Source organism: Abrus precatorius, unplaced genomic scaffold (assembly GCF_003935025.1).
Source record: "Abrus precatorius isolate BTA unplaced genomic scaffold, Abrus_2018 Scaffold7, whole genome shotgun sequence".
In the NCBI taxonomy this organism is placed as follows: Eukaryota; Viridiplantae; Streptophyta; class Magnoliopsida; order Fabales; family Fabaceae; genus Abrus; species Abrus precatorius.
The window spans coordinates 2580086-2601085 of NW_020874417.1; the positions used below are offsets into that span (position 1 = coordinate 2580086).

At 30.3% G+C, this 21000-nt stretch overlaps 4 protein-coding genes and 1 non-coding gene across 5 annotated transcripts; 3 read left to right on the forward strand and 2 right to left on the reverse strand.

The window, feature by feature from the left end:
• The first annotated feature begins 1078 nt into the window (after positions 1–1078).
• Positions 1079–1669, forward strand: LOC113873789 (zinc finger protein 10-like). Its single transcript, XM_027512102.1, has one exon. It carries the CDS (start codon positions 1079–1081, stop codon positions 1667–1669), a length of 591 nt encoding a protein of 196 aa, XP_027367903.1.
• A 3557-nt stretch (positions 1670–5226) lies between these two features.
• TRNAG-GCC lies at positions 5227–5297 on the forward strand. The gene has a single exon. It is a non-coding gene; the product is annotated as a tRNA-Gly (tRNA).
• A 2174-nt stretch (positions 5298–7471) lies between these two features.
• LOC113872982 (bet1-like SNARE 1-1) lies at positions 7472–10642 on the reverse strand. The gene is made up of 6 exons (XM_027510905.1): positions 10440–10642; positions 10233–10300; positions 8710–8869; positions 8083–8139; positions 7939–7998; positions 7472–7734 (listed from the first exon to the last, which is right to left on the reverse strand). Exons 2-6 carry the CDS (start codon positions 10244–10246, stop codon positions 7645–7647), a joined length of 381 nt encoding a protein of 126 aa, XP_027366706.1. The 5' UTR covers positions 10247–10300; positions 10440–10642; the 3' UTR covers positions 7472–7644.
• Positions 10643–12001: 1359 nt separating this feature from the next.
• LOC113873900 (outer envelope protein 80, chloroplastic-like) lies at positions 12002–14748 on the reverse strand. The gene is made up of 11 exons (XM_027512267.1): positions 14715–14748; positions 14500–14566; positions 14374–14409; positions 14113–14257; positions 13847–14008; positions 13635–13705; positions 13464–13542; positions 13232–13347; positions 12946–13093; positions 12328–12397; positions 12002–12159 (listed from the first exon to the last, which is right to left on the reverse strand). The coding sequence occupies exons 1-11, from the start codon at positions 14746–14748 to the stop codon at positions 12002–12004; spliced, it is 1086 nt and encodes a 361-aa protein (XP_027368068.1).
• A 3984-nt stretch (positions 14749–18732) lies between these two features.
• On the forward strand, positions 18733–20262 carry LOC113873901 (LOB domain-containing protein 16-like). Its single transcript, XM_027512268.1, has 2 exons — positions 18733–19041; positions 19936–20262. Exons 1-2 carry the CDS (start codon positions 18733–18735, stop codon positions 20260–20262), a joined length of 636 nt encoding a protein of 211 aa, XP_027368069.1.
• The last annotated feature ends 738 nt before the right edge of the window (positions 20263–21000 follow it).

A 21000-nucleotide genomic window follows, 5' to 3' on the forward strand; every position in this document is an offset into this window, starting at 1 on the left:
TCAACTGTAGTGTATATATAAAGTAAAAATAGCAAGTGGTTTATTATTAAGCATAGCTTTTTATAGAAAATAAGAACCAATACTTTAAATAGCCCCAAACCCATAAAAATGAAAAATATAGTGACCGGAATGCAAATGGTAGAGAACGAAATCCAAAAGACGTGCAAATTTTAAAAATAATGTCTACAATAAATTATAAGGACCAAAATTTAAATTGAGTGATAAAGAGGAACTAATAATGTAATTATTACTATACACATGTGGGTATACATCCATATACACAAAAATATAGTTAGTTTAGCACTGTACACAAGATATCCATTTTATCTCCATAAAAAGTGATCCGCTGTATCAAAATGGTTTTGGCTTATATATTCTCAAAAGATATCACAAAGACAATTTAGATTTCAATTTATTCTCCATCGATTTAGAAATGAGTTTATCAATGATTTGCAGCCAGGTATGAAATAAACAATAACCTCACCTGCCTCCAGCCCCCAGGCACTAAGGTTAGGTTGTTTTGATATGTTAGCACTAAGTAATTAACACGAGGATGTGGCCAAATATTTTGGTGAAAATATTTTTGTTTGATATTAAGGGGTTATATATTAATTATACTCATCCCTCACCTTTAATGGAGAAGATTAATGATTAATTCTTGTATATATACTCATCCCTCATCTATATACATGACATGGGTGTACGTGTAGGAAGAATAGCTGGAATGGTAATAAAAGGCGTTTGCAATTAAAGAGGTGTTTAGCTAGATGAAAAGCACAAAAGTCCAAATGGGAGACAAATAAATCATACCAAAATATAATTAAGATTAAAAAAATGACCCACAAAAAATATTATTCCTATCATCTATTGAGATGAATCCACAGCCGGCTAACAGAATACATCTCTAAGCAAACTTCTAAGACTTTTCAACTTTACAACACATTCACTTGACTATCCTTAGGTAATGCCTATGTCCTTAATTTGTCTCTTTCTCAAACCTTCTCCACCTTCTCCTTTCTATAATACGCTTCCCTCTGAGACTTCATTCCTCATATATCCCAATCAACAAATATTCACCATGGAATTCGTAAGCTATCAAGATGACTCCTCCAAGAGCTCCAGCGAAGAAATTGATCGATCATCTGAGCAGAATGATGACATGGTGGGAACTGGCAGATCCTACGAGTGTGTGTTTTGTAAAAGAGGCTTCACAACCGCACAAGCTTTGGGTGGTCACATGAACATACACAGAAAAGATAGAGCCAACAAAGCCAAACCCAATTTTCCTCCTTCAAGTTCAAGCAAGGTTGATGAGAATAGTTATGCAGATCTTGGGTTTTATTCAGCAATTAATCCAACCCATCTTGCAAAGGGGAATTACTATTCCGCTGCTCCTGATCGAGAGGTAGACACTAATTACAATTACTACCATCAAATATATCTTCCTTCACACACATGTGGTGCTAGACCTTCACATGTACAATATAGTGAGGTGTTGTGTGTAGAGAACCAAAGGGAACCTGAGTTCCTATTTGGACAAGATTGGAGGCAGAGGGGTTTGAGCTTGTACACTAACCCTTTATGTGTACATGAAAATAAAGACAAGATAGAAAACAACAGTGAAGAGGATGACCTGGATTTGGAGCTTAGACTTGGTCATCATCCATAGCTACCACTAGCAAGAGTACATATATCTATATATATTCTACCCAGCTATCAAGAAGTATATATATAATTAACTATAAGCATGTCTGGCTTTTATATAGGCCAATATATATATTCTTATGGCATGCAATTGTATAGAGAGATGGGTTATTGCAAGTTGGAAGCAGCAGAAGCAAGTCTAATTCTATAGCATATGGAGCTATATATATAGGCTTCTTCAAGGAAGACATTAAGATGGGTTGCTCGAGTTTGTGATCGATGAGGAAGGTACTCAATATATATACGTTTTCGCCAGAAAATATCTATCCCTACTATTTAGGGTTTCAAGCAGAAGTTCTTAATTATGTCAATGTTTCTTTTGCTACTACTCTTTTTTGTTTGATTTCTGTATGCATCTTCATGCTTGTTAATTGCAATGAAAATTAGGTTATTTATTAGATGAGTGTGCTTCTACTTTTATAATAAATTTAAAAAAATCTCAAACTCAGCATATAAATCCCCAAAGCCGCTTTAATGGTATTGAGATTCTATAGTTTCTGGTTCATTTTGTTTGCATTGTTTCAAATATATATATAAGGAGAGAGTAATTAACTATCATTGTTTGCATAATATGAAACTCACGACATAGAGTAGTAATTGCCTCTAAGAGTAAAATAGTCCAGCTAGCCAAAAGTAGGAGATATATAGCTTTGTAAAGCTATTTTGTTAAAAGTTATATGCGGCTATATTTTCAGTACGTAGATATGATTGCAGTTGTTTGGATATATATGAACGTATATTCCTATGTTTACTTGGTAACGAAGCAATAAAGAAAATTATTGATCTTGATTAACATTTGAGCTTGGAGTATCTTCAACTCATGGGAAATTACATCAATAGAAATGTTTCTCGGGCACCATTTTCTTCATACAACTTTTTTTGTCAGATTTTTTGTTCAGCAAAAAAAAAGGGGGGGGGGGGGGGACAAAGAGATCGAATGTCTTAGATCATATATATATTTATCTTATTTATAATAAAAAGAAATATAATTAAAACAATTCAACTTAAATAACATTATTATTGCAACAATAAATGGAAGTTAAAAGCAAAATAATTTTATTCAAAAAGAAAATTAAACCATGAGAAACATCTCTTTTCATGTAGGATCAGAACACCCATTAAAAAACTTCCACCTTATCAGATCCAAAATGGAAGTTAATTATATTTGTGATATTGTGTATAATTATAAGTATGGCTAGAAGTACATTGATCTCAGCTATATCTAGAAAAACAACACTTTTGTGTGAGGTATTTTCTATAGGGTGGGGAGAAGGTGAGCTGAATTGTTGCATGCTATTCATATATATTTTCCTCTAAATGTCCGATGTACTTTCCAGTTTATCATATAAGTATTTAAGTTGGTACGTGTTTGATTAATTTAAAAAAGTAATATACAATCTTTCTATATGGTTTTTAATCTTATTGCAAGTTTAATTACAATAAATTCATCAAAATAAGTTATAAATTTCCACGTAATATATAAGATTTTATTAAATATAAATACTTGAATTATTTATGCAAACACTTGCTTTTGAAAAAAATCGTAAACATGAAAATAATTTGTGTGTTCACACACCAATTAAAAACATAGTTTTTTTCATCAAATTGCGTGGAGAAGATACTTGCAGTAAATGTTTTCCTTGGTTTTATACATAAATGAAGGTTTGCATTAGAGGTTAGCCAACATTACATGACATTCAGTACCAAAAAAACTTCAATTTCTTTCAAGAAAATGTCGTTGAAAAACATATTTTTGTCCTGAAAAAGTGTGCTTTTTTCATATTTGTGAGAAATATCTAAAATAAACTCTCAATCTTTCTTAATGAATGCATTCAATTAAGGTGATATTTATGTCTTTATTCATGACTTTTTTTTTGTCGTGCATCCAAAAATTATATGCTTCGAAGTATTATTGAATATCTTTGTTGAGTTGTTTGAAGAGCTATTATTTAAGAAAATGTTTATTGGTTTGGATTATCCATGACACGGCAAATTCAATTCATACCCATTTATAAAATATGAATTTATTTTTTTATTTTAGATTGAACTAGCTCAAATTTAATCAAGTAGCAAATTTTAATTTTCTCAATCATGCCTAACCTCAACCGGCATAAGCACCATAATAAGGTTTTCCTTTTAAATAGTTTAACATATTATGAGAATTTTTAAAAAATAATAAGTAACAATATAATTTTGTGTGATAAAAATTAGTCCAAAAGATAATAGGAATGCTAATCGAATTATTCAACCTATCTGTGATCTAGATGGACTGATTTAAGAAAAGAAATTTGTTTCTTGATCAACCCCATCCAATGAATTTCAATAAATTTATTATTATTATTATTATTATTTTGTCCAAAAGTAATAGAACCTTATCCTATTTTCGCCCTTATTATATATTATTAAAGTAAAAGTTATTAATGTTGCATACGCACCAAAACAAAAATGATAACGTTGCACAGTGTATTCTTTCTATCAATACATCCATTTAATTTCTTACAAGTTATATTCTCCTCAGCTCAAAACAAGATGTTTGGATAAGAAACATTACTTGATGCAGCTAAATTAGCATATTATTTGGAGCTAATATAACGGAATATGTTTGCGCGTGTCCTTAACTTATTAGGCAGTATTCATGAAACAACTTCTGTGGTCATCAACCAAACTTCATAGAATATGAAGAATGAAGATGCAAAAGAACAAATGAGAAAAGAGATTAAGTTTGAAGAGAGTAAAAGAGAACAAATGCATTGCATAGCTTTGAATATTTGATAGCAGGCCATGGACGGATCTCCACTTGACTTGGACTTGAACGTACCTTGTTGCTTGTTTTTAAATGTATGTCACACTCGGTTTGGTCATGCTCGTGCACATGCGTCGTTTCTCATATCAGATATATATGCGTTAATGCCCCTCACTTCTCAATCTACCCTTTTATCTTTTGACTTCTTTTCATTAATCATTGATCTCTCCCAGCAAGTTTATTAATTATAACTTATAGCAAATGCAATTTTCTTTCTTTTTTTCAAAAGAAAAAAAAAACTCTCGTTTTTCCATTTTATTTTTATTACAAGGAAGTGATTGGAAAATCCGTGGCAGTAATAAACGAAGGAAATTAATGATACTAACTCACGAAAACGTACATGCATTAACAGGATCAAATAAACAAGTTATTGTATACACACGTGTATATGTACTAAGTGGCAAGTGAATTACACATCTAGGAAAAACTTGATGTTCAAGTCCTAACAATGTCAAATGTGCTCACTCCATGCTAAAATGAATTATATATGAGTATCCTAGGGAGAAAAAAAAAGTTGTTACTTGCTACTTTGCATGATACATCAATAATATAATTTATGCCAAAAAATCACTTACGAAAATTCCTTATACACAATGTGTGGTTCAGGAAACTTCATTACCTACATGTACTCCCAAGTCCCAACCATGCATATGCTACGTTAAAAGATGAAATGTCATAAATGCATATAAGAAAGAACATTCAGACAAATCAGCATAGAAGCACCAGTGGTCTAGTGGTAGAATAGTACCCTGCCACGGTACAGACCCGGGTTCGATTCCCGGCTGGTGCATATTATTTTTCTTATTTTGAAATTTTGGTGCATACTCTTCTTTTTATTTTGAAATTTTGGTTCTTACAGATACGATTACACCCACTTTTAGGACCCTCACAAGTGGGTGAAGGAAAAAGACAAGTTGGGAAGGCTGGCTTACTGTAATGTGAAGCAAGAAGGCAAGGTTTGTGAGACTAAAGATGAAGACAAGGTGGAAGTAGAAAAAGATGTGAGTGCTTGGGTTAGTATACCAGTACCACTGTACCCATACCAAATGACGTAACTTGGCATAAAAATTTAAAAGCAATGCAAGTCTAGCTGGCACCGTGAACGTTGAATGGATTTGGCCAAAGACCATGCGACTCTTGTTCTTGACCATCGATAAGACGAAAAGAAAAAACAAGGAATCATCCTCAAACCTCCAGTACAGACCCCATTATGACAATCTTAATATATCGTTCGGCTAAGGAAGGGGACATGGTTAAGGATGTGTTCGGATTATTTATGTTGAGTATAATATTAATATTATGAAATATGATAGAATATAATAAAGTTTACATGCGATAGTACGATACGTTTAGTGATGAATCGGAAGACAATTTGATTTGTTAGGAAATACTAATAGAACTTAATGGAATAAATATAATTATGTTTATTTTTTCATAATAATTAATTTTAACAACAAAATTATCTTTCTAAGTATTTAATATGATTATATTTATTAAAATTTAAATTCAAAATCACATGTTAAATTAAAATAACTTTCTTCAATTAATCTATGTATTTGATGATAGATATATCATTTTATATATATAAAAAAAGAAAAAACTTGTATGATCTGGAATTAAACTTCATTTTCTTTAAAATATATATATATACTAAATGATATACCATTATTTTTTGCCAAATTATTACTTTACCCTTCTTTAACTACCTGTTTCCATCTTTCTTTGTACCAATCTAAGGTTGAAAATAGATTAAGTTATTCATTGAGCCTATGGCATTACTATAAGTTTAAATTATATTTATTTACTAAATAGGTAAAGTCAGTGTTTTTTAAAAGCCTAATAAATTGACCTATTAAATAATAATAATAATTACTAAAGTCAAAGCGTGTGATAGTGTTTGACCGCTCCAAATTCAATCTTTGACTCTGAGCTTCATTATTTAAATAAAGTCACTGAGAACATCATTTTTATTTTCTTAGTCAAAGACAGTCAATGAGCAACTTTAAAGGCTCGCCAAGGGTAAGGATTATTGGACTGGTGTCAAGTCAACATTTCGGCCTCATTGTTCAAAATCTTGTCTATGAACAATTTTTAAACGGTTCGGCAAGGAGGCTGTAGTATTTCGACTGCTGCCATTTCAACCTCTTAGATTGGGTATATAAATTCCGTATTAGCAAAATTTTATCAAATGTCAAATTTTGGATTAAATTCTAATTAATTGATATTGTAAAATTAGTGCTAAAATTAAACTTTTTAAAAATGATTTAATTTGAATATAATAGTGTATAAAATATAATCTAATAATAAATTATTATATCAGAAAAAATCATTGATTCCTATAATAGCTAAGATAAAAATTGTATCTAGTATATTTTAATTTGTTGACAATATAAAATTTTATACAATAATAGTGTATTAAAATTAAACTGTTTAAGAAATCCCACTCCATCAATTTAGGAGTTATATTGCTTCTTTTTTTTTCATCTAACCATGCATCAGGTTAAATTAGATCAGTATTAAATTGTATTTCTATATTTAAAAATTTTTAAAATGAGAAAATGTTTCAGGTCAGGATCTTTGGCTTCCAAAAGGTGTCATGCGACATTTCAAATTTTCGGGGAAAAGCCGAATTGTTGGATCAAATCCAGTTTTAGTTGGGCTTAAATGTCAGAATTCTCGCAGCCCAACCTAAATAGAAATTCTCCTACCCAAACACACATGAAATGAGACTAAATTCTGACCAAAAAATAAATTGAGAGTAAACGTTTATTAGGTTGAGACTAAAGCATAGCCGAACAAGTGTCTAATTCATGGTAAGACCAATGTCATTAAGTACGGATCGAAGCTTCCAATTTCCAGCTCCTCTTTTGACAACCACCATCAAAATATGAATGTTGACATAAAGTACGGATTGAAGCATCTAAAGTATAGATGAAGCATACATAACCTAAATCAAAGGGAATGAGAAAATGTACACAAACTGGATTATGGACATTACTCGTTGGATTAAATGAAATGTCAAAATCTTTATACAAACATAGAGGAACATCTTATAAGTAATAACACTAATTACAGGAATAGAGCAAGTAGCCTCCTTCCAAATCTAAAATAAAGCTGACAGTTGCGTAGAAGACCAATTACCTAGTCAGATAGTATATTATAAGAAAAATCACAACAAAGGATGCTACAAGTGAAAACATTCTTCGGCTGGATTTTGTCTCAAAGACCTGAAAGATGACACGAGATCATAAAAAAAGACAAGGAAAAATAAATATTTGATCCTGAGATGGAAGACACCACTCTACCCCAACCCTCATCTATTGTCATTCTCCCAAACAAAAGAGGAAAACCGAAGACAACAAATACATAGAAAAATGACAAAGTAAATGAGCACACTCCTTAAAAGGGCATACTGATTAAAGTCTACATACCATTTTGAATTTATCCATGGTGCCTGAGAGGACTCCTCTTGAAGAATCCATATCATTTCCCTATTTAATTACCAACAGATTATCATTAAAGCAGAATAAGAACTAGCAGAGCAAGTGCAAATACTAGCGATAGACAGTACACACCATTCGATCCAGCATGCGGTTATGACTATCCACTTCCTCATTTATATCACCTGACAACTGTTGCAATCACACCCATTAAAACTTAAATTATAGTTGATAAAACAAAAGATTTTAGAGCATCACAAAACGACCCACTCATCTTTAAATGATATTACATGCATTCAATGTCTTCAAACACACATATATAGGGTATCAAGAATCAAATAGATATTATATAATTACAATACTCGACAAAGTGAACAGCACAAACTACACCATAAGAGAAGGAAATTATATAAATAATTTTAGTCAACAGTGAAGAAGTTGGAGGGCAATAACAAAGCATGAGATTAAAATTTCTCAAAGCAAAGGAAAAAGGAAACACTTCTATGCTTCAATGCATCATGCATGTACAAAACAGTTCCAATTTCAAACTCCAGAAGGTTGCAATTCCTGCAGTATAATTTACCTTTCATTTCCCAACAGAAAGATAACATGACATTAAGAGAAAAATTTGATTAAAAACATGAAGATGTTTACAAATAGTTGAAACAGAATGAAGAAACAATTATAAGGTGCCTCAATTATTTGTACAGAAGAAGACATAACTGGGAATCTAGGTCATGTTGCATGACATATTAAGCTTACTCTTTTCAGCAGATTGACTCTATCTTGCAATCCATCCAATGCTTGTTCATTGTCATGTTCATCAATTTCATGGGAAGAAGTTGAGGAGTAAAGAGATGATGCTCTGATGCCACCCTCCTCAATACCATCAAAAAGAGCAACTCGGTTGTTGCGGTTGTCTCTGAAAGAGAAAAAATATCAATCTATATATAAAATAATAGGAGCCAAATAGTCAGATAATAAACACAAGCAAGATAATTTCATTTCTAGACATTTTAACAGTTTTAGACTTATTAGAGTTATTTGAAATTCCAATAAGTGCATAAAATGTCAAGATAGAAAAATTAAACCGTTAGGGGGAAAAGAACCAGCTTCTCAGAATTTCTAATATCAGGGGCAAAAGATACATGCATTTAAGCATTTCTAAATAATAAAATTATAAACAGAAACCACATAGGCCATAACAACTGATCAAATAAAAACAGAACTAGCGCAGCAGAGCACATTTTCCATCAAACAGGGAGAGCAACGAAGCTTTGGATTTAAGCATAAAATCTTTTTTCATCTGTATCCTGGGCAGCAAAACCTTACAAATCTATGTCAGGTAGCTCTATATTTACTAAACAATAAAATGCCATTTTTTATTATGTTACACACTCATCCAACAACAATTTCAACATAGCCCTTTGAATACAGTACATGCATAAACTTGTTTCCCTGTGAGCATAAACCATCCATATTGTCGTTATTGGCCTCCATGGCAACAAATATGTTAATCTATGCTAGTATTTTTCTTGAAACTGAGTGCACAGGTGTAAGACATGTACCCAAGTCCACCACTGGTGCACACACTCAATTTAGTAAGTTTTCCCTCACATTCAGAGAAGCAACTATATCAAAATGTCCACTCAAAGACTCCAATGCATTTGAATGACACAGATAGACAATAAAAAAGCGAAGGGTTAAAACTTAAAATAACAAAAATAAAATATTGCATAGCAATGTGGCATTGATGACTCATTCAAGGAAGTAATTGAGATCAATAAAATTTGACCTCGTCCAGTAATAAAACATCTCTCCTTACATTTGTTATCGGAATACACATGCCAGTGATAACTCAGTCCTCACTCATCACACGATCAAATCTATTCTTATTCCAGTTGGAAGGTGCAAGGGATCATTGAGCAGTGAAATTTGAGATCAATAAAAGCACTGAGACTAAACGTATCTACAATTCACAAGTCCGCAAACCTCCTTCAACACACCACCATTTTCACAAAAACAAGAATAATTCGAAAATGAAAAAAAGAAAAAAAAAAAAAACCAAAGCCTTGGAACAGCAAATTCTATTCACCGACAAATAAATCACACTTATAAAGCGATTCCAAGTCATCAATAGATAGAAAATCCAAATCCTCCACGGATCTGAAGCAACAAACAACTATTTCCTAGCATAATCGAATCGAGTGATAACAACCGACACTAGTTTCGAGAACATGAAAGACTAGATTAATAGAAGAGGACATTAATTAATCGACACTAACCTTCTGGCATTCATGGCTCACCAGATCACAGATTCTACACCCGTTTCGCGAGTTCTCGATCGCGTTTGCTAGCCAAAAAATTAAAAATAGAAATAAAAATCGACGATTAATTAAATTAAACGAAGAAGATAAGAAAAACAAATAAAGAAAAATCAGATCTGAAGATTAAAAGCAGAGAAAGAAGAAGATTCGAGAAGGCACGCGAACCTTTGTGTTTAAAACTTGACGTGAAGCAGAGAAAGAGAGAAGAGTGATCAGAGGTTTATATATGGTGCGAGTGTAACACTACAAATTACTCATACTCTCATACGGTTATTAATTAAGAATGTAAAAGATGGATAAAGCTATCACTGGGCCCACTCTTCAAGCTCTATACACCATCGTAACGTTCTATCACTTTTTTCAATCCCAAGCTTAGAAAAAGGAAGAGGTGCATCTTGTTCTTTAGTTAGGGTCGCCGAACTAGTCTTCTTTTGAAAATTGCTTTGAAATAATAATAATTATTAATAATATTTATAGAAGTATATTATAAATTATAAAATTGTTTAAATTTATTCTCTTAACTTTTTAACTAGCAATTACAACACAGCACATTTAAGGGATTGAAATCCGTTTTGTGATGAAATTATGGCCTTCCCTTCATTGACTTTTCCAACATTTGGAAAACTATTCACATTTTTATTTTAATTAAATAAATAAAATACCTTTTTCTTTATTTTTTATTTCTACTATGGTCATCTTATCCTTCTAAATTATACAAAAGCCAAAAGGTGAATGGCAATTTTTTAAGTGTGTTTTGATACGTAGTTTAATTAAATATTTATTTAATAAATCTTTTATATAATAATTTTTTACTATAAATTTAAGTACAAATTTATTAAAATAAATAAATAAATAAAATATATGAGATTCATAAATTATTTTTATAAGTTATTTATAAACTCTTTTAGATGTACTCTTGGTAATAAAATTAGTAATGTTATACATATAATAATTTTGTGATTTTTTTATAATTTATAAAAGAGATGAAAGATTAAAGAGAGAAGTGTGGGGGTAAGATAAATGATACAATAAAAATATTTTTTTATATAAAATATGCTAAATAAGTTTATTCTAAATGCATAACATTACTCTAATAAATTTATATTCTCGAAAATTGTGATTTAAGAACTTTGATAAGATCATTTTTAATTTATAAGTAGTAAACACCTCACGTTATAGTTGGACAAATTTCATATCGATATAATAAATGATAATATATTTGAAAAATGTTAGAACAGTGATTGAAATTAGTTTTTCTCTTGTGTTAGGATTATGACATGGTTCTTCTTCTGAACTTGATCAACACCAAATTAGCTTGCAGATCCTCCCATTCACATAGCAAATAGCATGTGAATACTTTTGGTCACGCAATCATGTTTCCTCCGTGGTGAATAACGTGTTTATGATAATCACTCAACCCAACCTTCTAAGTTTCCTAGTCGTATAGACTAGTCTTCAACAATAACATTGGTCTTTTATAGTTACATTATTTATATCATATGGATGAATAAGGATATCACAAGGTATTGATGGGACATTCCTCAATGGTGAAACAATGGTTTTTGTAATGGGCAAAGAATCCTATACACGGTTATGGAGAACCAGCAAAAAATCACTTCGAAAGTCACAGTTTTAATTGTTTTTGTAATATTCAGCTTGTTATAACCAAAGTAAAGAGTGGAGAAGGCAGGGTGAGGGAATTTGGCAACACTAGGCCATATTTACATTCATAGAATCGTATTGCTTATTTCGAAATAAGCAGTTCTTTGTTGAAATGCATTAATGGCATAATCAATTTTTATTTGAGCCAATTGGGTATTGAACCGAATGCCATACCCAATTCCAAACCCAGTTCCTGGTTTACCCTGTCTCAGTCCTGGATTTCCTGCAATTCTCATTGGATGAAAAAATTAAAGCAAACTACTATGATATAACTACAATTTAGCACATAACAAAAAAATAGTTATACTCTACACTGCCTATTAAGTTAGGAAAAAACTGCCTCAGAGATAAACTTGTGACTAGATTTCTTAGGTGGTTGAATGAAACTCACCAGGAACCCTACTACTGCTCCTCAGGTCAGATCCACAGTCCAGGAAGATAACACCAGTCAGTTTCTTGTTCTGCAATTAGAGTAAAAAAGGTGATTGGTTACAATAATGGTAGAATCATAAATGTCATAGATGAGTCACGGTGAATGTGTTGTGTATGGATATTTTGATCAGTAAATTATGTCATAATGCCAATAGCCAGAAAGATCTAAGTGCTAGGAGTTTTATGAGGAACAGTAGACATTTTGTTCTTGACAAGAAGATGCTTTTTAATTATCTAACTTTCTTGCTATGAAATGAAAACCTTACTTCCTAGTCACCTACGGTAAAACTTAGAGCAAAGAGATTTAATTAAAGTTTGCAAGCTTTTCTGAAATGATACACGAGAAAATCAAATTATGATCTCACACTTACAAGACCCCAAAAGGAGGCCATGATTTCTTGAACTTGGAAGTATAGTAACTGGTATAACAAGAATCTAACTTGAGAAAAGAGAAGTTAAACAACATTTATTAGATAAATACCAATAAATTAGAACCTCAATAAAGGAGCATTCATAATTTTAAGTTGGTATTAGTATAACATAGTTTGTGAGACATGCAAAGTAATGAGCATTGTACCAATGGAATTGCCAATTCACTGTTAGATACCACACATGATTGTCCAGAACCAACTGCACCTTCACCATAGCCTCGTACACTACTAGGACCACCGATTGCAAATGCTTGATATGGAGCAATGGATCCCACAATTGAACCACCAGTCAACCTGCCAGATAAGATTGGAACACTGATGTAGCAAATACAAGCATAGAAACATGGATTTTCCCTTATGCTTGAGCTATATATGCCCCTGTGGCAAAGGCAGTAATGCATGATAACCACTGAAGGAGGAAGCATAACTCACCATGAGGAGAAAAAAGCAGGCCCAAGTTTGAATCCTCTGGAAGCAAAAAATTTAAACCGATTGAAGGTTACCAAGTTTGGTGGAAGTGGAATCCCTTGTTCCATTTGGAAACTATACTGAATATATATATACGCTAGTAGTTAATAAATGGAATATGACTTGCACATAAATTATGGTTTTAAGTTTGCATCTTGAATTTCTCACTCCTTTATTACTAATGAAGAATACTTACGTGGGTGAAACCGCGATCATTTGCTTCTTCAAATCTAGATTCTTGATTAATCACTATCATATTATCAAATGGATCTCCACTACGTAGAATTTAAAAAATACATAGTAAGTCAAAATTATTCAATTCAAACAGGTTGTCTGATAAGGACTGAATCACATAAATTTCATCAACCTGCAAGTCAGTGGAAAACCATCCACATCTCTGCTTATAGAGCGACCTCCATCATTTATGAAGTGAATATGCTGCAAAATCAATAGCGTTATTTCTTTACCCAACAAAGATGACAAGAATCTCTACACTAGAGAAAGGTAGTGAAATTTAAATTTAAATGCACAATGAAATGCAGGGTAAGAATTGAAGAAACCAACATTAACTCCACCAACCTTAAAGTATACACCTGTTGTGTTTCTCCAACTAGAGCTAGAAGAAGGCTCATTCATATTCATCCCAATTGACAACTTTGACAATTTTACACCTTGACTTGCGGTATGGGAGAAATTGTTAATTGGAATTCCATGGATACTAACCTCGGGTGAAACTGAATGCTGCAAAAGGAAGGGAAAGAAAACATCACAATGCAATAAGTTCCTTGATTTCTAACATGAATTTACAATCAAGTTAGAGCCAGAATGTAACAGTACGAACAAACCTGAATAGTAAGAGACTGGTGACCATGATATAGAGGTCTAGGGTACCTATAAGCTATCAAGAGATTTGAATCATGTAACCCCTTTTGCCACGATACATCAAGCATATCACTGTTTCTAACTAGGTCAGGGTGCTTCAAGCGAAGGCTGCATTTGATCAATGAACGAAATCGAAATACTTGGTTATATATATATATAGAAATCAATTTGATTTACTGCGAAGAAAAAACATAGAAATCAAACCAAATTGGCAAATTGTGTACCTGCCACTAGCCAGAGAAAACGGGCTACTACATATGCTGTTGGAGTACATGAAAAAAACATCATCGGAGAATTACTCAACCAAAACATTCTCAGCTTAGGTTTTGAAGCCTAGAATAGTTAGAAACCTGAGAGGGGAGAGCATGTAATAACTACATAACTTTTGAATGAAATTAACTCCAATGTCCAGCTTTGCTGTTATGCACAAAAGAAATTAATAAATTATAATATTTAATATTATCGTGTGATTTTGAACATATTAAATAATGTAATTTTCATAAAGACTTCTTATATATTAAAAAAAATCAAATAATATAATAACAAGTTATAAGTGAAATTAGACCTTTTCCTGCATGGATACTTTTGTGAGCTCCCATTTGTGAGAGACAATACTCTTCATTCAACAACAGCGAGAATGAATGGGAAATGATGAACGTGAAGAGAAGCGAAAAACAGAGTTTTGGCGGCAAAATGTATTAGTTGTTAAAGGTGGTGGTTCCAAGCTTTCTAGCTTTGACATTCTTTGTTTGGCATAGATGATAAGTTTTGTCACGTTGCTTCCTCGTATATCTTTACCTATGCCTCTACCATGAAGAAAAGCAATCCATTTACTCTTATTATTCATTCCTCTTTTATAGTTTTTGGTTCATGCCATAATAGATCTGATGCATGTTTAAGTTAATTTACTCACTTTAACAAATCTTATAATATAAATATTTTAAAGAAAACGTTTCGTTAAAAACTTCAACGAAAAAAAATCAATTCAATTTTGTCTTTATATTTAAAAATTTTGCAACAATAATTTAAATATGAAAAAGGTCATTATATTCTTTTAATTACACATCAAGAGAATTTTTTTCCAAGACAAATTTATTTTGTAGTTATCATATTTTTAAAGCCAGAGAGTAAGGAGAGCCCTCATAACCCTGATGCAGTTAATAATTAATAATGAAGCTTTGTCAATGTCAATACTGATTCTGCGTATATACATTTATCATTTAAAAAATATATTTTATTAAAAAATACTTAAGATTAAAATTAAAGACTAATGATAATGTTTTATTTTTAATTATAAAATATTATTCAGGAATGTCATAAAAATATTTATTAAATAATTAATAAATAAATTATCTCTTATTTAAAATCGTAATGAAATATATGTTGATAATATTTGTAATAAACATAATTAATGTAGTCCTTAATATATTGTTCCATTTGTGAACAAACTTTTGTTTAAGCAGAAAACGGGTCGTTTCACGTTTCTTTTCTTCTAGGGATCGCCTCTTTCAAGCATAATTGGGGGTACAACGCTGAAACGAAGAAATGACGCAGCATAACGAGCCTAGTTTCTTGCCCTCATCATTTGATTTTAAAATAATGTTACCATTAGATGTAAAGACTACATTTTAAGTAAATAGAAATATATAAAATTATTTTTTTACTGTTTGCGCCAATACTGTTGGATTATATTAAAGGTATTGAAATTATATTAGATAGAACATTAAAAATTAAATAGTTAGTTTGAGGTGTTGATTTTTTTCTAACTGAACTTATAATATTTTGTATGAAGTTTATTATAAGTTCATACTAAATATTATAACTTATTAAAAATTAACTGATTATGAGATCTATTTTTCGAAATTAATTTGCCAAATTTGTTTGCTTTATCTTAGGCTTTATAAAAATCTCTTAATTTGAAAAGATAACTGAAGAAGAAAAAAGAATCATGTGAAGACAAAAATGATAATTTCGATTATTTGTCCATATTTTATAGTGGGATTTTTTCAAGGGTATTAGTTAAAAAATTAAAGTACATTTTAACTAAAAATATATTAAAAATTAAAAATTTGAAAAATATAATAAATAAAGTTATAATTATTTAAGTATATATACATGCACACATATTAGTATTTATGAACTATTAACTTGAAGTTTAACTAACTTAAACTCAGTTCATTTAAATATTAAAACTTAACTTTAAAGTCTTGTTTATTTAACTCGATAACAAATTTAAATAAACATTTTTTTAATGAATCAGAGTTAAAAAGATGAAAAATACTTCAAATTATTTACTCTTATTCTCTTAAAATAATAACATAAAATTTTATATTATTATAGAATTAATATTTTTATCAATTTTATTAAATCGGTAATTAAGATAATTTTAAGTACTTAAAAATAATAGTTTTATTATATTTAATATAATAAATATTTTAAGTAAAGTTTACTTTTTTAAATTACTTAAAATAATCCCCTCTATTAACATTTTTCTACTTCTTTACTTTCAAAATGTTATCTTTAACAGACAAGAACACAAACAAATACTGGATGGGCAGTAAGTCAGTAGGAAGCTGTCGGTTGACTTTACCGGCAGGTGGCAGCGTCAGAAAGCGACAAAGACTTGCAGTCCCTAGGTGCGGCGTTCGGTGGAAAATAAACCCGCAATTAGTAATAAAAAAATAGATTTGTCAATGTCATTTATTTACAGAAAAGAAGCGAAAAAAATAAACTTAAAACTTAAATTTCAAAGAAAATAAAAATATTTTTATTTTTTAATTTATTTTAACTGAAACAATGTTATCTATATTATTTTGTGTTCCTTTCATTGATTTACACAATAAAAATAAATTTAAATATATCAAATTAGTAATTTTTTATTTTAAAACATATTATATTTATAATATAGTAATTAGAATAAATAAAAATTTAACCTAAAATTAATGTCAATATCCTACTGTTTAAACAATCAATCAACTCATTAGTCAATAAATTCAACTAACCTTATAATAATGCAAAGAGGCACACCAATAAAAAAATTATTTGGTGATACTCATTTTTTAAGTGTATAGAAGACAGAACAGAACCAAGAATAAAATATATAAGATGTAAAAAAATTGATAAAATAAATATAAAGAATGAATGTTAAAATATAAGAGTTTAACAGAAAAAAAAATAGAGCATTAAATTGCAAGTTGAAACTAATCATATAAAAGGACACTCTAACACAAATGAACGACAATTTTTTTAACGAGTATCTAAAGATATATAATAAAAAATCATAAAAATATACTGATAATGTTTTTCATAATTATAAAAAAAATCTGTATGATAAATAAAATATAATTTTATAATATATTTACATTTAAAAGAGATTCAATTGACTGAATCGTATATCTTGATATGGTATTAAATTTTTTTACATATATAAAGACTCACACTATTTATCATTAACTAACATCTGTTGGTAATACAAATATTTTTTTAACATAACTTACGAAGTCGCTCACATGTTATAATCCTGAATCTCTCACAATTTTTAATGCTAAGTAGCGATGTATATTAGGAATTTTGTTACCAGTCGAAGTTACGTAAGTCAGTTGATAATGTATTAGGTTACATAACATTGCAATTTTTTTATAAAAAAATTAATTTTTTTATTTAATAAATTAATATATACTGTTTAATAAAAAAATTTAAATATTATATTTTAAAAATTAGCTTATAAAATTATACTTTACCTAACTTTTAGTTAGATAAAACTTAATTACCATATTTTATTTTTTATTATTTAAATAATTCACATTCACACAAAACAACTAATTTTATTTTAATTATTAAATATATTTAATTTTTTATAGAGTAATTTTAAAAATATAATATTATTTAAACTAAATAAAATTATTAGAGACACTAAAACTCTTATTATAAATATTTAACTATTTAAATTATGAAATTTGATAACCTAATTTTAGAATTGAGTTTAAATATCTATAAATAAATTTTTTTATAAAAAAATGTATTAAAATTCTAAAAGTATTATAAATATTTTTTAATAAATTTTTACTATTATTAATTATTTATCCGATTAACATTTTTTAAAATTATATAATTAACTTTATTACACAATTCTAATTTAATCAACTAATTATAAAACATTAACTTTCAACTATAAATTAGAAAATTTGAACTAAGTTATTAACTACAAATTATAAATTTTGGGTTAATTTTAGTGAAAAAGCTTAAAAGTTGAGAGTATCTAATTAATCCCTTTGCTCTTGGCATTTGAAAAACTAGTCCGATGTAGCCTCTATCATTGACAAATGTCCCCTTAGAAGCCTACACATGTGCCTCCCATGTCGCCATTAACATTTCTTGTAAGACACTTCCCTTCCTTTGTGTCCCTTATTTTTCATACTTCCCCTAACCACAACCATTTCCATATCTCACTCTCTCCCTTCTTCACCATTTGCACCACTTCCTAGTGTACCCGTGTGCCTAAAAATTTTAATCACTTCTTTCAGTTTCACACATAATAATATTATACAACAAAACACGCTTTCTTTCACTCTCTAGATAAGACTATGGCTTTTTCAACTGGGAATGGCACCACTACCACTGGCTCTGGATCTCCTTGTGGGGCATGCAAGTTCCTCAGACGAAAGTGTGCAATTGACTGCATCTTTGCACCTTACTTTTGTTCCCAACAAGGAGCTGCTAAATTTGCAGCCATCCATAAAGTGTTTGGTGCTAGCAACGTTTCCAAGTTGCTCTTCCATATACCAGCTCATCATCGTTGTGAGGCTGTGGTAACAATTACTTATGAGGCACAAGCTCGTATAAGAGATCCTGTTTATGGTTGTGTCTCCCATATTTTTGCCTTACAGCAACAGGTACGGTTACCTCACAAGTTCAATACTCTCTCTCCCTCTCTAATTAGTGTATATTTGTGAAAAGGAGAAGCTTATGCTTAATTAAGTAACACTTGCAATCAACCATTCATGATCAACTTCTTTTCAGAATCCAGAAATTTTTTTTATCCCATTTTTCCTGACTATGGCGTATTAGTTATAGGTAAATTTTTTTTACAAATATATCAGATATTTATCGTATATATAATTATACATAAATAATTATTTAATTTTAATCTTAATCAATTTACATGTAATTGTAGGATTAATATTAATTGTTTTCACAATTAATTATGTAATTCTTGTAAGAATAATAATATCAATTGAGAAACTTATATCAAAGTGAGAAACTTTTCGAGAGAGAGAAAAAATATTTCAATTGAGAAAACTTTTAAATATAAAAGCGAGAATAATAAATCTAACTATTAAATTGAATCATAAATAAAAAAATTAAAATATTAACTAATATTTAAAGTAATAATGTGATTATCAAATACTTTTAATTTTAATCTTTTATAATATTTTTATGATTAAATTTACTCTTCTCATGGTAAAAAAAAATTCTCTTGCTAAATTCCTTTTCTCTTTCTATATGTGTATTGAAAATACGGAATCAATTGGGGTTTTATAACTAGGAAGTGGATTTTCCACCACACTTCTGTCTTTTTCTCATACTTGAGATGTGCAGGTAGGTTTTGCTTCTACGAATATTCAAGAGTTAGTCCAAGAATATTATTATTTATTGACTATAAACATGTATAGTTTGTCAATTATCTTATTATCAATGTACAAACAAGTTTCTACGTCATATTATTAATTGATCATATTCATGATTCTTTTCTCTAACAAAGTTTTTTGTCTTTTGGTTTAAAATAGGTAGCATGCTTGCAGGCACAACTGATCCATATGAAGGCACAACTGGCTCAGAACCTGATGGAGTCCAGGAACTTGGAGAATCAGTGGTCAGGGAATGTTGTTGGACAACAATTCAATCCATTTTGTCCCATTTCCATGAACCCTATATCTCCTCTGAGCTCGCTTGATTCAATTGACTATAGCAAAATCAGAGATTGTATGAGCACGCATGATGTACAAAGAAAAGAGGATTTCTCATTTCAAGCTTGTTCTAAGAAAATATCATACGATAATGACTTGGGTGAGCTGCAAGAATTGGCACTCAGGATGATGGGGAACTATAATTAGGCTAGCTATGAAGCTAGCTAGTCTTTGATTTGTCTTTGTTTTCTTGAACGATATCCCTTGATGTTGAGGTGTGATAGCTCTTTGCCTAGTGTTGTATATACTGAGTGTCAAGAAGAAAAATGCATGCCATAAATGATAAGACTAAATTGTCATTAGGATTTTCTGTTTGTGGATTCAATCCAAAAGAAATCAAATTTTTGCAAACTAGCAAAGTCTTTCTTACTCTCTCTCCAATATTATTGTGTTTACTCAAATTATTATAAAAATTAATTTCCAGTGTTTAAATTATGTACTTTCATTTGCACTACAATAACAAAGACACATCCTTGAACTACAAATGGGAAGCCTTCAAAGAAGGCGCTTTCTTCAATTGTTATGCTTTCCTATGCCTTTCAATGTGTTCAATAATGATGCCCACCTTGAATTATGAGGTGTCCTTTGTTTCCTCATCCGTCCTTGGATCCTTATTCTAGCAAAATTAAGATGAAAATCTCCACACGTTGATCTTTAAAAGAATTTCTTGAGAGAATCCTTATGAAGTTTAATTTGGATTTGTTCCTTTTAAAAGACAAACACAAATTGGTCTTCTCTCTGTCCATGTTCTATGTTAGTGAATGGTCACAATCACGTTTCGTTTTAGCTATTTGGGAAAAATATGAACAAAAAATTTAGGCACGCTAGAATATATGATGATTCCCCTCTTTTTTTTGGGCAAAGAAACGAAAAAGCACCAAGGAG